The sequence below is a fragment of the Sorex fumeus genome, unplaced genomic scaffold, assembly GCF_029834395.1.
Source record: "Sorex fumeus unplaced genomic scaffold, SorFum_2.1 ptg000072l, whole genome shotgun sequence".
NCBI lineage: Eukaryota > Metazoa > Chordata > Mammalia > Eulipotyphla > Soricidae > Sorex > Sorex fumeus.
In genome coordinates, this window is record NW_026606129.1 from 9,556,787 (window position 1) to 9,578,017 (window position 21,231).

At 64.2% G+C, this 21,231-nt stretch overlaps 1 protein-coding gene across 4 annotated transcripts in view; it reads right to left on the reverse strand.

Annotated features, from left to right (window-relative positions):
- Window positions 1-1,509: 1,509 nt before the first annotated feature.
- VGLL4 (vestigial like family member 4) overlaps window positions 1,510-21,231 on the reverse strand; it is a 98,365-nt gene continuing 78,643 nt past the window's right edge. For all 4 annotated transcript variants that reach the window (XM_056129628.1, XM_056129627.1, XM_056129626.1 and 1 more), the window contains 4 exons: window positions 21,040-21,229; window positions 3,975-4,188; window positions 2,013-2,133; window positions 1,510-1,876 (listed from right to left, as the gene is read on the reverse strand). In XM_056129628.1, the coding sequence (XP_055985603.1) occupies window positions 1,605-1,876; window positions 2,013-2,133; window positions 3,975-4,188; window positions 21,040-21,229 (797 nt within the window). In that variant the 3' untranslated portion in view covers window positions 1,510-1,604. The remainder of the gene's footprint in view (window positions 1,877-2,012; window positions 2,134-3,974; window positions 4,189-21,039; window positions 21,230-21,231) is intronic.

Sequence of the window (21,231 nt, forward strand, 5' to 3'; positions counted from 1 at the left end):
ACAAATCTACGACAAAAAAAAGATCAACTTTTTTTTTCCAAACAAACAAAACAAAAAAAAATGATTACAATAGGAATGGGAAAAATTAAATAGCTACATATCATTAACAAATTAATTGTTCTTCAAAAAATACCTACAAATTTCTCTGTACATTCCTTACGCACAGCGTAATGATGGTCTTAAAGTCACCTATATAAAAAAGTGTTCTCCACGAGTTTCCGACGGCAGAGACGGGGCCTGGCGTGGGACCAGGAAGCCCAGTGGGGGGTGAAATCTAAGCGGGGCGGGAGACCCCCCCACAAGCACCGCCCGCCTCCCGGCCGCCCCCTGCCCCAGACCCAGCCGGCCGCCTGCGGTTCCCCTCCTGAGAACCAGCCTCCTGGAGGCCGGAGGCCGCGCCTGGCCCCACAGTGACCTTGCAGGGCGGCCGGAATGTAGCCGGGTGGGGCCGCGCGCTGGCCCCCGAGGAGCCGCCAGTGGTCCCCTCCACCCCCAGCTTTGTCAGCCTCGCTCCTCCTCCGCCCAACTTCTAGTTAGTAGCTAAACCTACGCGAGCGATAGATAATACAGGGTTAACTGCACCCAGGCAGAGGAATGTTCACGGGCGCCCACGGGAGCGCGCGCCCAAGCACGGATTGTCGCGATCTGGGCGGCGGGAGAGAAGGTCCCCGCACCCCGGGGAGTGACCCCTAAGCAGCCGGGGAGGGGGGAGACGCGAAGGGGGGCCGCCAGCCCGAGCCCCCGCTCCCGTCGCCAACTGGACCAGCAGTGGGTGTGTCTCGGACGGTGACTGGGGCCCCCAAGCCAGGTCTGGGGCGGGCACGAATAGAAACCAGCTATTGCGCCCCGAGGGGCCGGCGGCGCCCCGGAACCCCGCGGTGCCCGAGAGGCTGCAGGCCAGTAGCAAGCACCTGCCGCAGAGGACCCCACCCCCCTTCCCAAGCGGGCCGTGGACACCCAAAGCCACATGCGCACGTGCCCGCGATGGGAACTGCCCCGTCCAAGCCCCCGCCCCCCAGCCAGCCCCCCGCCTCCTTAGTGCAAATCAGACGCGCCAGCTGCGCTCTGCGCTTCCCCGAGAGGCGCGCGCGGAGGGACACGTGCGCCCGTCGGGCTGGGGACGCACGGACGGACATGTGCACAGATGGACACGCGCATCCGCCAGGCTGGGGACACGCGCACGGACGGACACGTGCACAGGTGGACACGCGCACAGGTGGACCTGCGCATCCGCCAGGCTGGGAAGGCGCGCATGGACGGACACGCGCCCCCACTGGGTTGGACTCAGGCCGGGGTCCGCAGTGGGCAGCCGCCTGCAGGAGACGGTTCTTTGGTGACCGAGGCAGGAAGCTCAGATGCCCCGCGCAGGCCCTGCTGTCGGGGTGCGGCCCCCACAATTCCAAGCACGGACAGAGGAACAGAATCCCAACAGGGTCCTTGGGGATGAGCCCCCTCCCCTCCCTCCCTCCCACCCACCCTGCAATTTTTGTTTTTTTTTTTCTTTTTTCCTTTTTCTTTTTTTTCTTTTTTTTTTTAAAGCACGGACTGTTCAGAAGCTCAGGCAAACCATGCAGGCGGAGTCCCCCGGGCGCGCGCGCGCCCCTTCAGGAGAGCACGGAGGGCGAGTGGCCGTGGCTGACCATGTGGGCCGAGGGGCTGGCTGGCTGGCCGCGGCGGGAGGCCGACTCGGGGCTGCTGGAGGCGCCGTCCTTGGCCGCTTTCAGCTGCAGCCACGTGTCGCCCAGGGCTTTGGCGAAGTGGTCGTCCACGGAGCCCGTGATGGACACAGAGTTGGGCGCGGGCTCGGGCTCCTTGTAGTTCTTGCCCAGGCTCCGGCGGAAGTGCTCCTCTACCACGGGGTCGCAGGCGGTGGTGGCTGCGGGGGTCACGGGTGGGGCGGTCAGGGCGCAGAGGACACCGGGGTCCAGGACCGGGGCCGTGCCCAGCCCCCAGCCCCCCGCCCCCCCCCAGGCCTCAGCGTCCAGGGCCCCGCCCCAGGTGGGGACACTTACACGTGGGCGCCCTCCGGTAACTGGCAGGCCCGGCCGCGCAGCCGCTGTGCGCGATGGGGCAGTGCGACAGGTTGCAGTTGCGGGCGCTGGCTGAAGCGCACGTGATCACCGACGGCCGGTTCTGGGGGACAGGGGTCAGTGTGAGCGTGACTCGGGAGACCCCTGATGCTCAGGGGGCGCTGTCTGTCCGGACTCCAGGCCACTGGAGGCCTGCGATGCCTGGCGCGCCCCCGCCCCCCACCAGCCTCTCTGGGTCTGAATCCCCCTGCACCGTCCCCTGCTCCTTGGACGGGAACCCGGCTGCCCAGCGGTGGTGACAGTGACATGTGGGGTGCACATGAGGGGGCCCCGACTCTCATCTGCACCCACATCAACACAGCGAGTGGCCAGGGGCCCCCACTCCCCACTTCCCCAGGCCTGCCCAACGTGCCCCTCTGAGGATGGGGCTCCCCAGCCACGTGGTCCGAGTGACCTTATCCTGAGCTGGATGTGGGGGGGGGGGGGGGGGCCGCCCTGCTGGCCAGGCCTGGCCCTTCCTTCCTGGCCCCCTGCCCATGTGGACCCCGCCCTCTCCTTGCCCTGTGTGTGGCTCCCACACCGCTGGCCAGACAAGTGTCCCAGCAGCCCACCGGGGGAAGTGACCCAGGGGTGTGAGGCTAAAGGCCACACCCGCCTTGACGTCAGAGCTGTCCAAGCAGGAAGCCACTCCCAGGTGGGGTTCCCAGGGCAGAGGGCACCCCCCCCCCACCAAGGGTCAGTGCCCAGCCTCCCACCGCCCCCTCTAAGCTTGGGGGCGCCCACAACTAAAGTGGCCACGTCCACTAAGCCAGCTGGAACAGCGTCCCTGAACACCACCAGAGATTCCCGGCAAGTTTAGGGCAGCCCCTAACCCCAACCCAAAGCGAGGAGAACCCCTGCAGGACCACCCAGTGCCCTGGTATCGTGGGTAGTCCCCTCTCCTCCCAACCAGCCCAGCGCTGGGCCGGAAGCTGCCCTTTCCACGAGGCCCCACGTGGACACGGGAAGGGTGCCGGGACGCCTGGGCTCAGCGGGTGGGGCTGCCCCCTTCCTGCCCGAACCACAGGTGGGAACTGGGCCCCAGGAGGCTGGGGGAACTTCCCGTGCTCAGAGCCCCCCTACAGAGCTGGGGGAAGCCAGACCCGGCTCGGGAAGGAGGAGGGAGACCCCGGGGAGGAGGGCCAGTCACCCCACCTGAACAAAACAATGGGGCCCCCAAACTAAGCCCCCAGACCTGGCTACGTCCTGGAAAACTAAGGGGTCTTACAGCTTCACAGACGCTAACAGCGGGCCGGACCCCTTGACCTGGGAGAGAGGGGCCATGGGAACAGCGCACGGGCCCCCACATTCCCTGGGAAAGCTCCCCGCCATAGGGCCGTGGCCAGGGGCTGTTCTTTCTGGCCGAGAGCACCCACCACCCCAGCCAGTCCATGTCCCCCACCTTCCTGGAGGTGAGGGCAGGGGTGGTGGAGCTCCAGAGAGGGTACCCCCAGGTTCTGCCCAGACCCGGGTAGTCACGGGTGCACAAGGTGTTGGGGGGGGGGGAAGGGGTCCTGTGGGCACCCAGACAGGCTGAGCAGTCCGCAGGGAGGGGCTTGGGGGAAGTCCCTGCCCCCAGGGTCTCATGTGGGACCCCCAGTCTCAAGGTGGCAAGAGGCCTCCTCCTCCCAGTCCCTTCCCCGCTCAGGGATCGCTCCTGGTGGTGTTTGGGGCTGGAACCCGGGTCAGCCGCCCTCTCTGCTGTCCTTTGGCTGCGGCCCAGGGCCCCGCCCCCCCAAGCACACAGCAGCCGTCCTGGGCTGAAGCCGTCAGGCCCTGCCAGGCCAACGCGACTCGGAAGTGGGTCTCTGGGCCTCCAGCTTCGTGACAGAGAAGCACCTGGGGCGACCCCCAAATGGGGATATCCGGGGGCTGGGAGTGGAGCCGCCCCGGGGCCCCGCGTACCTGCTGCCGCTCGCCCGCGGTGGGCGGGAGGCCCGGGGCACGGCCGCCATCGCCGCTGTTCTTGGTCAGGGCCAGGGGTAGCTCGGCGCCGAGGCTGGGTGGTGAGAAGAGGCGGCCGCCGTGCAGGCCCAGGCCGGGGGCCACGGCGCGCTCCACGGGGCTCCGGCTGCGCTCCCGGGGGTCCTTGCGGCAGTCCCCGTTGGCCGTCTTGTTTCTGGGGGAGAGAGGGGGGGAGCTCAGAGGGGGGACACGGACACTTCCTCGGCACAGAGCTGGCACCGGGGCGGAGGTGCTGGGGGGTGCAGCGTCATGAGGGCCCGAGGGCCCCCTGAGCATGGCGGGACATGCCCTGGGGAACGCAGATGGCAGGGTGGGCAGTGGGAGGCACGAGCCCCCCACCCGGGCACCCACGGTGGTGCTTGCTCTGCCCGTGCTGTGTGTCCCCCAGGGCTGCCCAGCGGTCAGTCTGTTCCAGGCACTCCCTGCATGTGGCCTGCCACGTCTGGGTCCCCGTGGCCGGGCTGTCCCCTCCATCCAGGTCCCCGTGGCCGGGCTCCCAACCTGCGGGGCGGCAGACTCGCAGGCCCACCCTGAGTGTGCTCCTGCCAAGCCCCGTGCGGCCGAAAGAAACAAGTGGGCCTGGCGCTCACCCCCACACCCCTGCGGTGCCCCGCCCACCCCCTCTCACTCGGCACCCGGGCCAGGGGCCATACAGGCTGCTGCTTGGCCCTGTGCCTCTGCGCCCCAGGGCTGTCCCCACACAGCCGACCCCAGCTGCATCTGTCCCCCTCTCAGCACGCACACTGGCCCCTGGGTGGGACCTCAAGTACCCGTGCGTGTCCTCCATGCGTCCCCCGTGCCTGCTCTGGGATCTCTGCAGCCCTGCACCCCGGTCCCGGGGCTTCAGAGGGATGGTGTCCAGCCAGCTTCCTGCCCGGCAGCCCGTGGGCAGTATACCCCTGGGCACCCCGGGAGACCAGACTAGGAATAGAAGCCCGTGGATACGAGGTGGGAGTAGGGGACTGGGGGACCCATGGACACGAGCGGCACTGTGGGGAGGAAAGGGGTCGGCTCAGCACCCGCGGGGGCACGCGAACCCCAGCCACGGAGCCTCTCAGGGTGGAAGAGGAGCCCTCACGGGCCTCATCGGGGCCGGGGTGCTGCCTGGCAGAGGGCGGGTGGCCCCACCGGTGCTGGTGGGCTTCGTGAGACCACGGCGCCTGCACCTCACCCTGCTGAGACACAGACACATGTCGCACACGTCGCAGCCATGACTTCCCGTGGCATGGCCCCAACGGGTGGGTGCTTCTAGGAGCAGCTGCCGCCTCCCATGGCCATGGGGCTCCCCAAGGCACCTCAGGGCTTCGGCGGCTCTGGCAGTCCCAAGGCGGGACCGAGTCCCAGGCAGGGGACGCATGGTCATTATCTGGGCGCCTTCTGCTGCTGTAAGACTCTGAGCCGTGGGTGCTGATGTCCCACCCACAGGGGCTGGCCCCGGGCGCAGGAACTGGGGCGCAACAGGCCGGCCATGGCCCGGCCTTCCTCCAATGGGAACCAACCCCCCCACGGTCGGAGACCCCGGGCCAAGTCACAGGGAGCCCAGCTGTGCTGAGCAGGGCTAAGCAGGGGTGGGGGGGGCTTAGTGGGGGGCACACCTGCTCCCTGCAGGGGCACAGAAGGTCTGGGCATGGGGCCCCTGGAGACCTGACTGGGAGGCGGTGCAGGTTTGAGACGAGGTCTGCTGGGGGGGGCTTGGCGCCACGTGAGGACCACCCAGCCGCACCCCCGAGGGCACGGCCTGAGCCGGAAGACGGGACAGCGGGGAGGGCGCTCGCCTGCACACGGCCCACCCAGGAGTGATTCCTGAGCACGGAACCAAGAGTCAGTCTGCCGCCAGCCGTAGCCCAGAAAACAAGAAACGGGGAGACACAGCTGGGCAGTGCCCCCCCCACTCCAGGCCCCCGGGGCCCAGGGAACAGCCGAGGCACGGGGCAGGAACGGGAGCTGGCGGGGAGCGAGGAAATGCCAGGCAGGCACCAGCCTCGCCTGGGCCCCCCAGCTCCACACGCCCCTCCCCCCGGCACCCAGGAGACCAGCCTCAGGCCGCGCGTGGGCATCTGCACGGGTGGTGGGTGGGTTTTTCTTGTGGGTGCACGGAGGGCGTCTGGCTTATCTCTGTGGGCCCAGATGCCTGTCGCCACTGAACCTTGACCCCTGACAGGCCAAAGCTCTGGCCCTGGGTCTCCGCAGGTGGCGCCCAACCAGCCTGACCAGGACCCCTAAACATGACACAGTGCCTGGACTCACCCCCCAAGAGGTGCCCCAAAGGCCCAGGGCTGCCGGCAGCAGCGGGTGACCCCCCCCAGTTTCTGGAGCTGCCCACCCCTTGGCTTCATCTGAGACTCACCCCCAAAATGTTTGCTTTTGGGGAGTCACAGCTGCTATGCCCAGGGGCCATCCAGGGTGCTGGGGACAGAACCCGGCTCTCAGGCCCAGCCTCCTACCCAGTGCGTTCAGAAAGCCTCCTGGACATCTCCAGAGGGGTCACTCACACCCAACAGATGGCCTGTCATTGGGGGGTCACTCCAGAGATGACTGTGGGGGGCCGTCGGCCAGGCAAGCTCAGAAACAGCCCAGGAAGCCCCCCCCCAACCCCACCGGCCCGAGAGAAAGCGAAGAGGCTCATGGGCCAAGTTCAACCTGGAAATCCCAGGCCCAGAATATTCAGGGGGGACAAGAATGACCCCGTGGGCAGGCCTGAACCCACCAGCTGGCCCCCAGCTGACCAGCACCCCGAGATTAGGCCAAGTGTGAGCACTGGACCCTTTTCTCTCCGCCTGAGCAGAGCAGGTGGGGACCAGCTGGGGGTGGGGACAGCTGGGGGGGCAGGGGACCCTTCCTGAGCAGAGTCCAGGTGGCAGGGCCCAGCCACATGGGTGGGGTGGGGACCCCCGGCGGCCACGCGGATGAGGGTGCTGGAGCCCTGGGGACCAGCAGGGCCTCCAGGATTTCCACCGCTCCTGCTGGCCCCGGAGGCGCTCCCAATCCAGGGAAACTGAGTCACCGGCTGCAGGGCCCAGCTCTGCACAGACCACTCTGCTCTCGCCTCAGAAATGATCCATGCTGGGGGGGCTGGAGCGATAGCACAGCGGGAAGGGCATTTGCCTTGCACGTGGCTGACCCAGGTTCGATTCCCAACATCCCATATGGTCCCCTGAGCCAGGAGTAATTCCTGACTGCAGAGCCAGGAGGAACCCCTGTGCATCACAAGGTGTGACCCAGAAAGAAAACAAAATAAATAAATAAATAAATGAAAGAAAAAAAATGATCCACGCCAGGGCCAGGCCCACTCCCACCCCCAGCTCAAGTGTCACCCAGTGCCCAGCGGCTTTGGGGACCGACCTCACCTAGCCTCTCTGTGAATGGGGCGCCGTCAGGGGCGGGGAGGTAGGTGAGTGGGGATGTGGGGAACTCTGGGTCCCCCCTGGGCCCGGGGGAGGGGTCACGTGGTCCTCAGCTGCAGCCCGGCACCCCGAGAGGAGGCCCAGGAGAGACAGGACTGTGGGAGCAGGGGTGGGGAAGGAAGCTAAGAGCCCCCCAACCCCACTATGAGCCCACTGGCTCAGAGAAGGCGGAACTGGGCTGGCCCCAGGCTTGGCTTTGCCCAGAAGTGGCCACTCAATGCCTGGACGGACAATCAGGAAGTGACCAGCTCACCATTGGCCCCAGGGGTACTGAGGAGACCAGGCCGCCAGCAAACTCCTACGGGGGTGCCACTTCCCTTTTGGGGGGGGGGGGGGAGATGCACACCCAGCAGTGCTCGGGCTTGGTGCTCGGGAGCCGCAGGGTGTCAGGAGAGAAGTGGGCTGGGCCAGCACCTCAGGGAGACTGAGCAGTGTCCCCCTGGGGTCCTTCCTGCTGGTGACCCCTTCCCGGCAAGACCCTCTCCTGCAGGGGCAGAGCCGACCCCTGGGTTCCCCGAAAGGCTGCAGGAGACACTGCAAGCACCCCGACCTCAGTCTCAAGTGGGTGGGGGCTGGCTTGGGTTACACCCCGCGGGATCTGGGGGCCCAGGCAGGGGGGTGGGCGTGGGGGTCGGGTGCCTGGCCCCATTCCCGGGGCAGTACCGCACTCCCCACGGCACACACGACTTTCTCCGCCAGCTGCCCGGTCACTCTTCCTTGGACCCAGGACCCCTCCCAGGCCTGGCAACCTTAGACACGGTCAGCACTGAAAGGGCCACTCCAGCCTCGATGGCCCAACTCGGGCCTCAGAGGCACGTGGAGCGCTGGCTCGCCCAGGACCAGCACCCCCAGGCCCGAGGCCTGTCTGGGCAGGAAGGGCAGTGGGCAGCACTGCAGATGCACAACAGCAGCTCCTCGGCGCGCCCGGGGCCCGGACAGGGCACAACCCCACGGCCCCCGCGTCTGTTCCCCTGCTGGGGCTCAGCCACTGGCCCCAGGGGCGCCTTCCCCTTCTAACCGAGCCTGAAGGGTCCTGCTGAAACTCTCGAGCTTCGAGTCCCCCTGCATGGGGGGCCGCTGAGGCTGATGGGGACACCCCAGGGGGCCAAGGATCCTGTGTCCTTCCCGGCATCCAGAGAGCTCACCGGGCAGCCACCTCTGGGCCCCATTTCAGTTCTCGGGGTTTACCCCACTGTGGGCTGCCGGGGGTCTGGAGGGTCCTTTGGGGGCTATTCGGCACTGCCCACCACGTTGTATGTAGGACTGTAGCACTGTCCTCCCGTTGTTCATCGATTTGCTCAAGCGGGCCCAGTAACATTGTGAGACTTGTTATTGTGTTTGGCATATCGAATACGCCACAGGGAGCTTGCCAGGCCCTGCCATGGGGGGCGGGATACTCTCGGTAGCTTGCCGGGCTCTCCGAGAGGGGCGGAGGAATCGAACCTGGCTCAGCCGGGCTGGCTGCGTGCAAGGCAAACGTCCTACCCACTGTGCTATCGCTCCAGCCCACTGTAGGACTACACGGTAAGTATTAAGGTCCCAGAGCCGGGCCCCAGGAAGAGTGACCAGGGCGGCTCGCGGAGAAAGTTGCCTGTGCTGTGGGTGTCGGGGGCCGGGGAGGTGTGCCAGAGACCACTCCCAGCAGGTCTGCACTGACCAGGCCAGGGGGACCCAGCAGCTCAGACCCCCAGCAGTGATTGGAAGGGTGGGACCCTGGAGTGCCCAGGATTGAACTGGGGTCTGACCACTGAGCTCACTCCCCAGCCCCTGTCCTTGGAAGTTTGCAAAGGGCCAGCGGTGTGGCTCCAGGGGTCGGGCGTGGTCTAGTCCCAGCACTGCCCTGGGCATGGCTGCCAGGCTGCCACATGTGGCGTCTAAGAATATAGAAGCTTCTTTTGGGGGCGGTCCGGAGGCTGCGCCTCCAGGCCACCCCCTCACACCTGGCGCTCCCCCAGGAAAGAGAAAGGACAGGCAGGCTAGGAGCCTGGGGCAGCGCCAACAACACACCACGCCCAGCCACCAGCGGGGGCGAGACGTCCACAGGAGACCTCAGCTAAACTCGCAGACCCCCACCACGGCTGGCTGGCTCCCTGCACCCCGCCTGCCTGGCAGAGGAGGCCTGCCTGGAGGAGGCGGCTGCCATTGGGCCATTGGCTGCATATTTGCGGGGTTCCGGCTTCTCACTCCAGCTCTGAAGCGGCTGATGCTAATAATAGTCATGAGTCCCATTTGCCCGGGTCCCTCCAGGGCTCCTCAAGGACACAGAACCCCATGGTGCCCGTGTGTGTATGTGTGTGTGTGTGTGTGTGTGTGTGTGTGTGTGTGTGTGTGTGGAGAGACCCCCCCAGACACCACACACCACAGGTCAGGGCGGGGAGGCGGAGAGGCGGGGGCTGGAAGGGATGGAGGGGCCCCATCCCTGGGGTGGGGGGGCTGGCGATCTTGATCTTCTGGAAGAAATGATGTTTACTCTAGAGCACAGGACCCTGCCCCATTGTCTGGGCGATGTCAGGTCACGTGGGAGGTCCCCAGGCAGCCATCACCTGGGCCGGGACTTCCAGGCCCTTCAGGGGACAATGAGGAGGCCGTTAACCCTCACCTGCCTGGCCTGGCTGTATGCCCCGCCCTGGCCACCCCAGGGAGGAGAGGATGCCCCCGCCCCGCCCCGCCCCCCAGCCCACTTGCTGCCGCCCACTCTAAATTAATTACAGCTGAGAACACAGGGCTGCCATCTGGTTTGGAAAAGGCAGGAGAGGGACCGAAATGAAAGGGTTCTCGGTACTAACCTCACTTTAATCACTGCCAAAGAGCATGAAGACAGCCCCGCGCCCTCCCACAGGCCGGGCTGCAGCCTTGGCCAGGGCGCTGGAGCGCGCTGTCAGAATAAGAGTCCTCGCAAGGTGGGGGCTGCGGGTGCGTCCCTGCCGCCCACCGGGGCAGTTTCACTCCTTGCTGGGGCCACTCTGGACGGAAGGGGGGGACCCTCGCGGAGAACGCGCAGCACAGGTGCTGCCGTGAGTGCCCACGGACAGCCAGCCGAGGGCTGGACGCCCACTGCCCCCTCCGCGGCTCCCTCCTCCATCCCAGGCGGCTTTTATCAAACTCAACTCGGAGCCCGTGGCCGCCCCTGCAGGCCCCTTGCCGGGATGGGCCGCCAGAGTGCCCACTGGGGCTGGCACTGGCCTCCCGGCAGGAAGAAACTTCCAGAACCTTCCTCCCCAGCCAGCTTGGCTCAGGGGCCCTCCGCGGGGGGCACTGCAGGACCAGGGCCAGGAGGACAGAGACCACCCCCCTCCCCCCCGCCCCCCGCTGTGGGGCCACTGCAGGGGGGAGGCAGCAGCTCCCTAGGCTCCTCCCGACTCTGCCCTGCAGAACCACCCTCTATGGCAACTCCAAAGCGGACAGAGGGTGTCTGTCCAGCCACAGGAAACATCTGGGAAATGGCCCCGGGACACCAGGCCCAAGGCGTGGGGCGTGAGCGCTGGCCCAGGGCACCTCACAGAGCCCTGAAAGCGAATCCCGAGACTCCCACGAGGGAAGGCGACCCCCTGGCCTCAGCTGGTCCTTTCTAGAAGGACCCCTGCCCCTCCCCCACCACTCACATGGGCCCCCAACTTCCTCCAGGCTAAGGCCACTCCCCCAGGCTGGGGGAAGGGACCGTGGGCCCGCTCCCGCCCACCCCTAGACAAGACCCCAAACTTTAGTGATGGAAGCTGGGAGAAAGGTTCTCGCCCTAGTGCATCTGGCAGAGGAGTCATGTGAGGGAGGGAGGACCGGACGGCTCGGGCAGAGTGGGAGGAAGGGCAGCATGCGGGGCGCCTGGGCCCAGGTTCCATCCCCATCATCCTGTGTGCCCCCCAGGCATCCTGGGGTGGCCCAAAACACAAAAATAAACGAAGGCAAAGCGGGGGCTGGAGCGATAACACGGCAGGTAGGGCGCTTGCCTTGCAAGGGGCCGACCCAGGTTCGATTCTCAGCAACCCACAGGGTCCCCTGAGCACCTCCAGGAGTCAATTCCTGAGTGCAGAGCCAGGAGTTAGCCCCTCAGCATTGCCAGGTGACCCGAAGAAGCATAAAAAATTTAAAAAAAAAATAAATGAAGGCAAAGCTATTAACTGGAGGGTCTGCAAAGCCCAGAGCCCGGACCCCCTTTGGGAGCCGTGGCCTAGAGACAGAGACGCCCGGGAAGGCGCGAGGCGCAGTGCCGGCCAAGGCCTTCTCGGTCACGGGCACACGTGGCTGAGAAGGGGTCACTGGGGCAGCTGAGAGCGAAAGTGATGGGACAGCCAACGCTGGCCACGGTGGCCAGAAGCAGGCGGGCAGGACCCCTGTGCTGGCCGCAGAAGCAGGGCCTGCTCCTCCCCCTCATCCCTGCTCCTCCCCCCTCTCCCCTGCAGCTCCCCCACCCCCCTCAGCATCTCCCCCACCTGCTCTACCTGTCCCCAGCCCCCATCGCACATGGCCCAGGGGCCCAGGGGAGCCTGAGCAAGTCTTTTAGTAGCTGCTTTGGGCTAGAAGGCCCCCCTCTCCCCGTGCTCCCTCCCGCTGAGCGGGTGCTCCCGGGACAGGCTTTGGAGACGGAGAGGGTTGCAGGATTAGGAGAAAGGGGGGAGGAACGAAGGCTCCAGCCCCCAGGAGTCCCCGAAGCTGGAAGCACTGGCAGCATGAAGGCCTGCGAGAGGCTGGGGACCCCCAGGACCCCCCCACCCAGGGCCACACCGTCCCCACGCAGAGCGGGGGGTGTGGGGGTCACTGCCAAGAATGTTCCAGAAACAAAACAAAGGCAAAGCCACTGGGTCTGGGGGTACAGCTCAAATGGTGACACACAGGCCCGGCCACCTGTCGGAGGTCCTGAGCCACGCCGCACCCCCCGGCACCCCCCACCCCTTCACTAGAGGTCGGTCAGGACCCCAGGCACCCCATACCGCCCAGAGGCCGGCTCGGGGCTCAGCAGGGACCGACCCTGCGGGCGTCACGCCTCGGGTTTGATCCCAGCAACGCGCAGAGGCGGGCGCGGGAAATCCACCAAGCACGGGGTGCGGCCCAGGGGAGGGGCCAAGGCGAAGGGGACCCCTTGGAAGCTGCCGCCGCCCCAGAGACTCCCACCAACCGTGCCCACCTCCCGGCTCCCCTCTGGCGCGGCTCCCGCTCCCCACGCCCACACACCCACCCACACGCCCACGTCATTCGATGCTTACAGCCCTGAGGTGGCACGTCCCGCTCTGGCCCTGGGGTGCCCATGCAGAGCTCACCTAGGGTGGGGGCAGGCCTGGAGGGGTCCCCAATGGGGAGAGCGAGTCCAGGTGGGGACCACAGGAACAGAACACCTGAGTGAAGAGTGGGGGAGGGGGGCAGGCCTCGAGGAGTCCCCAGCCCCGGGGGAGGAGACAGGTGCGGTGAGGTGCCCGGGCTGCGACATGCGTGTATCCACCACCCCTGAAGTCCCTGAAGCGGCCCAGCACTGCCCAGACCTCAGCCGTGATGGCGGCTGCCAGTGACCAGGGGCCTCGGCCACTCCGGAGCCACCTGCCGCCCCCGCCCCAGACCCCACCTAACAGCCCAGGGTCAGACAAGGGCCAGAGGGGCCAGAGTGAGTGGACAGCAGGGAGGACCCCAGGAGTGATTCCTGAGTCAGAGCCAGGAGTGAGCTGAGCACCACCCGGTGGGAGGGAGGGAGGGAGGAGGAAGGAAGGGAGGGAGGGAGGGAGGGAAGGGAAGAAGGAAGGGAAGGAAGGAGGGAAGAAGGGAAGGAAGGAGGGAGGGAAGGAGGGAGAGAGGGAAGGAAGGAAGGAAGGAAGGAAGGAAGGAAGGAAGGAAGGAGGGAGGGAGGGAGGGAGGGAAGGAGGGAGGGAGGGGGGAGGGAGGGAAGGAAGGAAGGAAGGAAGGAAGGAAGGAAGGAAGGAAAGAAGGAAGGAAGAAGGAGGGGGAGGGAAGGAAGGAAGGAAGGGAGGGAGGGAGGGAGGGAGGGAGGAAGGAAGGAAGAAGAAGGAGGGGGAGGGAGGGAAGGAAGGGAGGGAGGGAGCCCTAGAGGCACTGGCTGCCCCACCTCGGAACCTGCCCCCATATTGGCCCTCCAAATGCTCCAACCGTGGTGTCCACCACCCCCTTCAACATGGCGTCCGCCACACATGGTCCACTCAAGGGCAGGTGATGTCTGTGGCCACCATGTCCCCCAGCATACTCAGGCCCACACGAAAATCAGACTGAGCCCCGTGAGCCCCCGTGACGGCACAGCCAGAGCGGCCAGACCCTCGGGGGCCCTTCCCAGGGCGCCCCCCCCCACAAGGCCTGACCTGCATCCACTCAGGGCCGGGGCAGGAGGCATCTCTGATCCAACTGGACACCCCATAGCCGCATCTCCCATCTGGGGAGAGGGCAGAGAGGGCGGTGGGCCGCACCCCATTCTAGCAACTTCCATCCCTGAACTTCAAGGCAAGACAAGAGGCATAGGGGAGCCCTGGGGTGGCCGCGTGTCTAAAAGCCAGTCCTGTGCCCTCTGTGAGAGCGCAGCTGTCCCCACGGGCAGGGACTCCCCTGTGGTCCCTCAGGGTGGGGCATCATTTCCATCCGAACGCCTCCTAGCGCTCGAGGGCCACCTGTCTGGGAGGGTCACTGTCAGGAGGGTCACTGTGCCAGACATGAGGCAGGCACGCTCCAGGCTTGGGGTCCCGCAGGCATCCGAGGGTGATCCCGGCAGAGCCAGGTCAGCAGTGGCCAACCCGGGACCCCGCCAGTGTGCGGATGTTGGGGGAGGCCTGGACGGGGAGGAGGGAGGAGGTGGGCTGCCCTGCCGGACACAAGAGGCGAGGCGTGTGGCTATGCACCCAGCCCCAGGGGAGGCTGCAGGGGATTGGGCATCTGGAGGGCAGGGCTGCGGGTCCCAGACACTGATGTGGTGCCAAGTTCTCTGGCAGAAACAGACGGGGGAGGTTTCAGGAGGATGAGCGCGTGTACAAGCATGCCTGTGTGTACACGCGCCTCTGTGTACACGCGTGTGCATGAGCGTGCATGTGATTCCACGTGTGCTTCCATGCTTGTGTGTGAGTGTGCAGACGTGCTGCTGTGAAGGTGCACGGATGCTGCCCTGCGTGCGTGTGCTTCCATGCATGACTATGCCTGTGAGTCCACATGTGTGCCTCCGTGTGTGTGCGTGAGCACACATGTGCTCCTGTGCCTGTGCACTCATATGGACCGCTGTGAAGGTGTGTGTGCAGGGGTGTGTGTGTGCTCGCACGCATGTGTGCTTACGTGTGCGTGCGAGCGTATGTGTGTGCCGAGTCGCCAAGGTGTGCAGGCTGCTGACCTGAGACCCCGCCCAGACCGACAGGCGCAGGCCCCGGTGGCGGATGCGAGCGCTCCCATGGCCAGGACAGCAGAGGAGCCAGTTCCCCGCAAGTTCACAGCTGGGCAGCCCGGGACAACCTCCAGCCTGGCCTCCCGGGTCCCCCTGGGCTGCTGCTGAAGCGTCCTCAAGGGGCGTCCTGGTAAGCGTCATACTGGCATGGGGGCTCCGGGGGGCTCAAGGAGGGCTGCGAGGGCCCAAGGATGCTAAGCCAGAGATCCCCAGGACTCCCGAACCCCGTGTCACTCAGGGGTCACACTCAGTGGTACTAGGGGCACAGTGCTGGGGCAGTCTGACCCCTGCCCTGACCCCCCAACTCTGAATACTCTTTTTTTTGGCTTTTTAGGTCACACCTGGCAGTGCTCAGGGGTTACTCCTGGCAGTGCTCAGGGGACCCAATGGGATGCCGGGGATCGAACCGGGTGGGCCGCGTGCAGGGAAAACGCCCTCCCCACTGTGCTCACGCTCTGGCCCCCAGCCCTGGGTATCCCTAAAGAAGCCTCGGGGCAAGGCCAGCTCATCTCCTGTTCTGTGACCCTGGAGACGTTGGAGATTCCAGGGGTCCTGAATCTGCCCCCCTTGTCCCCCCCAGGAACCCTGGCCCCCTCCTCGTGACCAGGAGGCCTGGGGCTCCCCGCCCCCACCCCCACGCCTGAGCTGGAGACTCTTAAGGCGGAGATGCTTCGGGAGGCTGATGTCAGCCGCTCCTGCCCGCCCGCCCGCCTGCCTGCCGGATAAGGGGCCTTTGTTTTCGGCAGAACTGTGAAAATGAGAAATGCCTCCAGCCTGGCAAAGCAGGACCCGCTGGGCCCAGGTCAGGCCCGTGCCCGGCTTCAAAGTACCACACTTCACTAGCAAAACACTTGTGGGGGGCACGAGATGGCCCCCGAGGTCCGGCCCGCGAGCGTGGGGGTGTTGGAGCGCCAACCTCTCTTCCCACCCTGGTTCCAGTTCAGGCACTGACTCAAAGCCCAAGAGGGGCCCCGCGTGTCCAGCTACAGACGCCATGGACACAGGAAGCAGGGGAGGGCGGGAACACTGCCCTGGGTCCCAGCAACCCCCAAGCCACAGACTCCCCCAAACATCCGTGGGTGTGCAGACAACCCCTTCCAGCACACAGACGCTGGCGGGGCCCATGGGAGCAGATGCATCACCCATGGTCACTGGGTACCCACTTTCCTGGGTGCCCATCGGCCATTGGCACCAAAGTCCCGGTTTGCGTCTGTCAGGATTTCCCTCTTATATCGGTTCACACTCGCGGGCCGATGGGAACTCGGATGAGGGAGGAGCAGGAGGAGGAAGAAGGGGCTGTGAGGGGCTGGAGACTACAGGACAGCGGGGAGGGCGACCCGGGCTTGATCCCCGGCATCCCAGATGTTCCCCCGAGCACTGCCAGGAGTAGCTCCTGAGTGCAGAGCCAGGAGGAGGCCCTGAGCACTGGTTTTGAGTCAGGCCCCAAGATCAGGGCACGGAAAACCTGAGTAGAGAGAGGGGCCACGTACTAGATGCAGCACCCACACATGGGAGTGTCCAGCCGCTGTGTTCCTCGGGCACCGGCTCCCGGCGGGTGGCGGCTCCTGCAGGCTGCCCCCGGCGGGCACTCTCTGCCTTCACACTGCAGGCCGGGGGCACTCCCGGGAAAACACAGAGGTGCCTGCTGGGCTGGGGGGGCCACCCGGGAGCTCTCTCAGCTCTGCCGCTTTCAAACCATGACCCTCCTGGGCCACTGCTGCCCAGCACAGAACTCTGACACGTGCGCGTGCCCATGGACGCACAGACAGACACGCCTCCTCGCCAAGGGCCATCTCCCTGGGAGCACTGAATGAGAGCGGTGACGTCAGCAGGATGGGCTCATGACTGCACACATGCAGTCGGGACCCTGGAATCTCTAGGATGTGGGGCGCACACATGCACACACGCATAAACACACACACACATGCACACACTCATATATACATATACGCTGTCTGTCAAACACAAACACTGTCCTCCCATTGATCACCGATTTGCTCGAGCGGGCACCAGCAACTTCTCCATCGTGAGACTTGTTGTTACTATGTTTGGCATACTGAATACGTCACGGGGAGCTTGCCAGGCTTTGCCGTGCAGGAGAGATACTCTCAGTAGCTTGCCGGACTCTCCCAGAGGGGCAGAGGAATCGAACTCGGCTCGGCCAGGCTGGCTGCCCACAAGGCAAATGACCTGCCGCTGTGCTATTGCTCCATATATACACAGACACACATACCCACAAAAGCACACACATAAATGCACACACATACACACAAAAATGCACACACATATGCATACGCATATATACAAACACACGCACACACCTACACACGGACACACATATACGCATAGACACACATACCCACAAATGCACAAAGATGAATGCACACACCGACACACACAAATGCACACACCGACACATAAAAATGCACACATATGCACACACACATGCACACACACATGCACATATACACACATATGCACACGCGCACACACACTCTGCTTTCAGCAGAAGTCTCATCAGGGTCTACCTGCCAGGGATGCTCCCCAGAGTCCCAGAATGTGGGGGTCACCGCCGCCAGCAGTGTCATGTCTTCTTTTCGACATGATTCTTTTGGCAAAGTCCTAGAGCTGATGTGCACCACCCAGGCAGTGCCCACTTGTACCTGAGGACTGCACGGCTGTGAACAGGGGCCCCGCACCGCACCGCATCGCCCTGGCATGGGGATGAGACCACAGGCTCAGAGCAGCTCAGCACCCAGATGCCAGGAAGAGCAGCTGCTGGGGGATCTGGCACTTCCCCACACACTGATGCTGGGGCCAGGGCCCCACCGCCAACGCCAGTGGGAGGGAGGAGAAGCGTGGCGGTGTGGACGTGGCACTCGCCCAGGGTGGGAGTCTGTTTCTCCCGGGCTGGGGTGAGTGTGTGACACTGGACGATGCAGCCCTCCACATGAGATGCTGGTGAACAGCCTGGAGGCGTGACACGAACGGGTGGGTCCCTACGTCTCCCCTGGGCCAGGGCCCAGAGCCAGTGCAGTGCGCTGGACGGCTCCCACATCCCTGCCACCCCCAAACGACGCCACCCCCAATATGGCCGCACGGCTGCTTCCAAGACGGCCACCACCAACATGGCTGCCTGCACCCTCGCCTGGCTTCGGAGCTTGAAGCATAGCCAGGGGGAGCGAGGAAGCAAAATTTCTCCTCTATTTTAAATATGAATTGACCGGCGGCTATCACATCAGACAGCTCCGATCTAGCAGTGTGGGCTGTGTGTGTGTGTGTGTGTGTGTGTGTGTGTTTGGGGCGGGGGGAACTCTCCACTGAAAGGAAGGAAGGTCCCCTGGAGAAGCAGGTTACAAGAGGAGCATTTGAGTTGCCAGAAAATAAGACAGGCACCTGTTAATGAGGACACAGGAGCCACTGCAGGAGCGGCTGCGGGCGAGCTACCGACCCTGGGCCCACAGCTCAGCAGGCAGAGATGGGGCAGGAGAGCTCAGGTCTGCTACCGACAACCCCCCAGGCCAACCCCCTGCAGCCCCCCCTCGCGTCTTACTCCACCTTCTGTGTGGGAGGCCCTTTGGATCGCCTTGCTGCGGAAAAGAAAAACTAATTCTCAGGATCGCCACGTCAACGTGAAAATTAATAAAGATTTAACAGGTTGGAAGGGGCTAGAATCCGAGCCAGAAACCCTACAGTTGCGAATCCTGGAGAAACCCCGATGGACATGTTTCTTCTCTCTCCTCCTCCTCCTCCTCCTCCTCCTCCTCTTCCTCCTCCTCCTCCTCCTCCTCCTCCTCCTCCCAAAGCACATAGAAATTTAGCCAGATTCTCTGTAGCTTCCTTGTTCTGGCTCAGAGACTCTCCATCTTGACCGAAAAAAACATCTTCATAAGACGGTTATAAGGACACGCGGCCAAAGCAACGCGGCTCCCTGAGCCTCTCAGCTGGCTGTCAAATGGTTTCTCAACAATATTCCTTCCTCAGAGTTACTGTGATTTCTTTAGCGATAAAGTAAACAAACCACATTTTCCTGACACATTCACATGTTCCAAGAAGATAAAGAGCAAAAAAAAAAAAAATCGTTCCGTAATCGCCTTCAAGAGATAAATACACTAGGGCGTTCTTCTCCAAATAAACGAGCCGGTAATTTATTACAGAGAACGTCTTTGCCCATAGTAAATAGAGAGGAAGGGAGATACCACAGCTCAGAGGTGGGGCCGCTCACGTCACAGAAGGACACTGATGGAGGACGGACACAGGAAGGGAGATGACGACGTGTCGGCTTCCTGAATGCCTGTCCCCCAGCTCCTGGAAGCCAAGCAGAGCCTCTGGGGGCGGGACTGGAATGAGTGACATCCCCTGTGGCCTGGTGCCACTCTGAGTGCACCCCGACTGCCTCTTCTCCACAAATCCCGAGTGTGTGTGTGTGTGTTGGGCGGGGGGGAGACAGGGTGGGGACACAGCCCGGGATCTATGCCTATTGTGAACTGCACAGGACGTCCGGAGGCTACCACTATTATTCACACTTCACATACTTGAGAATGTCATCACAGACCTCGACTGATCTGTATCTTCCCTGGAGTTACAAAGGCACTTCCTAAAAGCTCCCGCATCCGAATACCATCAATAAAGGCTTGGGCCACGCTAACCACCTGCCTTCACTGCCAGCTGAAGGTGAGGAGGAAGGGGCTTCTTATTGGTCTCACCTGCCCCTCTCAGGAGGGTGGAAAGCAACAACACACCAAGCGAACGTGAACCCCGCCATTCCAGCTCAAACGCACATTTCTCTCGGCAGCTCAGTTCGTCCTGACCAGTCGGCCCCTTCCCCATCGCTACCAGGGTTGGGAAAAGGCTGAACCTCGATCAACAACCGCGGGCAGTACTATGCCCAAACCTCCTTGCATGTGTTCGTTGGAACGCTTACACTAGGTTTCAGATCAGTGATTATCCTGACCCTTTCACAAATAAGAATATTGAGTCAGATACATTCCGTGCCCGTCCCAAGGACCCCGGGCAGAATCAGGATTTGGACCAAGGCACAAAACTTCCTATCTCAAGGCTGCCTTCCCTGGCCCTCCTCTATCCTGCAGCAAAAATCTGTTAAAAAGAAAAAGAAAGAAAGAAAGAAAAAGAAATGTGTCTTGTTTGGGTTGGGGCGGAGGGCTGCGAGAAAACAAGAAATTCCTAGGAACTGAAGAATGCGCTCGGAGCAGCCGAGGGAGCGGGGTCGGGGATGGCCCCTCCCTGCCTGCCTGCCTGCCTGCCTGCGAGAGCTCATTATTTCTGCAGAGCCTCACGCCGCATTCCTGATAGCAGCAAATTCCAGGGCCGCAGACTGCAGGCTCAGCCTCTGAGTAAGGCCGCGGTGATTTATGGAGGAGACATACCTCTGTCAGCGTGTCTCATGACTGAGCACTCCAGTCCGAGCGGCTGGAATGCGCGGCACGCGGGCCTGCGGGCTGGGCTGCAGCGGGACCGGCCCCTTCCCGCGCGCCCGCACCTGGGACCCACCTGGGGACCGCGGGACAAAGCCCCGCCCCTCCTCTGCCTCGGCCAATCACGGCGCCGGGCGCTCTGCCCATCCCGGCAGCTGAGGCTGCCGGCGGCGCCTGCACTCCCTGGGGGGCTGCGGGGGGAATCGTGGGGGGCGGCAGGTGGGGTGGGGTGACTCCCATGTCGTGCAGCCCCCCCCCCCCACTGCGCGTCTGTGCCAGGTGAGCGTGCGGGGGGAGGGAGGGCGCCCGCAGGCGGGGTCGGAACACTGTCAGCGCTGCGGCCAAACAGAACCCTTGCAGAATGTTCCAGAACATTCGCCACGCCCCTTCACTTCACATGTGGGGGATGGTGCCAAGACCCAGGAACAGCTCCCAGCTGTGTCGTGGGTGTGCCACTGGGTCTCCAACCCCGAAGTGTCCTTCCACTTGGGCACCCGGAACACACAAGGGAGAAACGGTCCGTCTGAGTGGCCGCTGCCCCTGCTTCCTGGGGACTGCACTGACCACCCCTTCTGGGAAGGAGGGGAAATGGGCAGGACCCCACCCCGGGCAGCTCTGGGGGGAGATGGGCAGGACCCCACCCCAGGGAGATGAGCAGGACCCCACCTGGTAAGTGTGGGGTGGGGGGGCTCCCCGGGTCAGCACCCCAAGGTCACTCCAGGGCGCTGGGAAGAAGTCGGGGTCGTGGCCCCACCTTGGCTGGGCTGCTGTGCCGTGCCCACCCTGCACTCCCTCCCGAGACCCCCACTCACAGCTGGGGGCTGAAGATGCGGCTCATCTTGGAGGCGTGGTCGCCCTCACACTCCAGCTCGTCCACCCCCAGGTCCACGCTGAACTTCCGCTTGCTGGGGCTGATGGGCGGGGGGCCAGTGCGGTGGCTGGTCAGGGCGGAGGTCACGGGCAGCGTCTGCATCCTGGGTTCTCCCCGGAGAGCGGCTTCACCT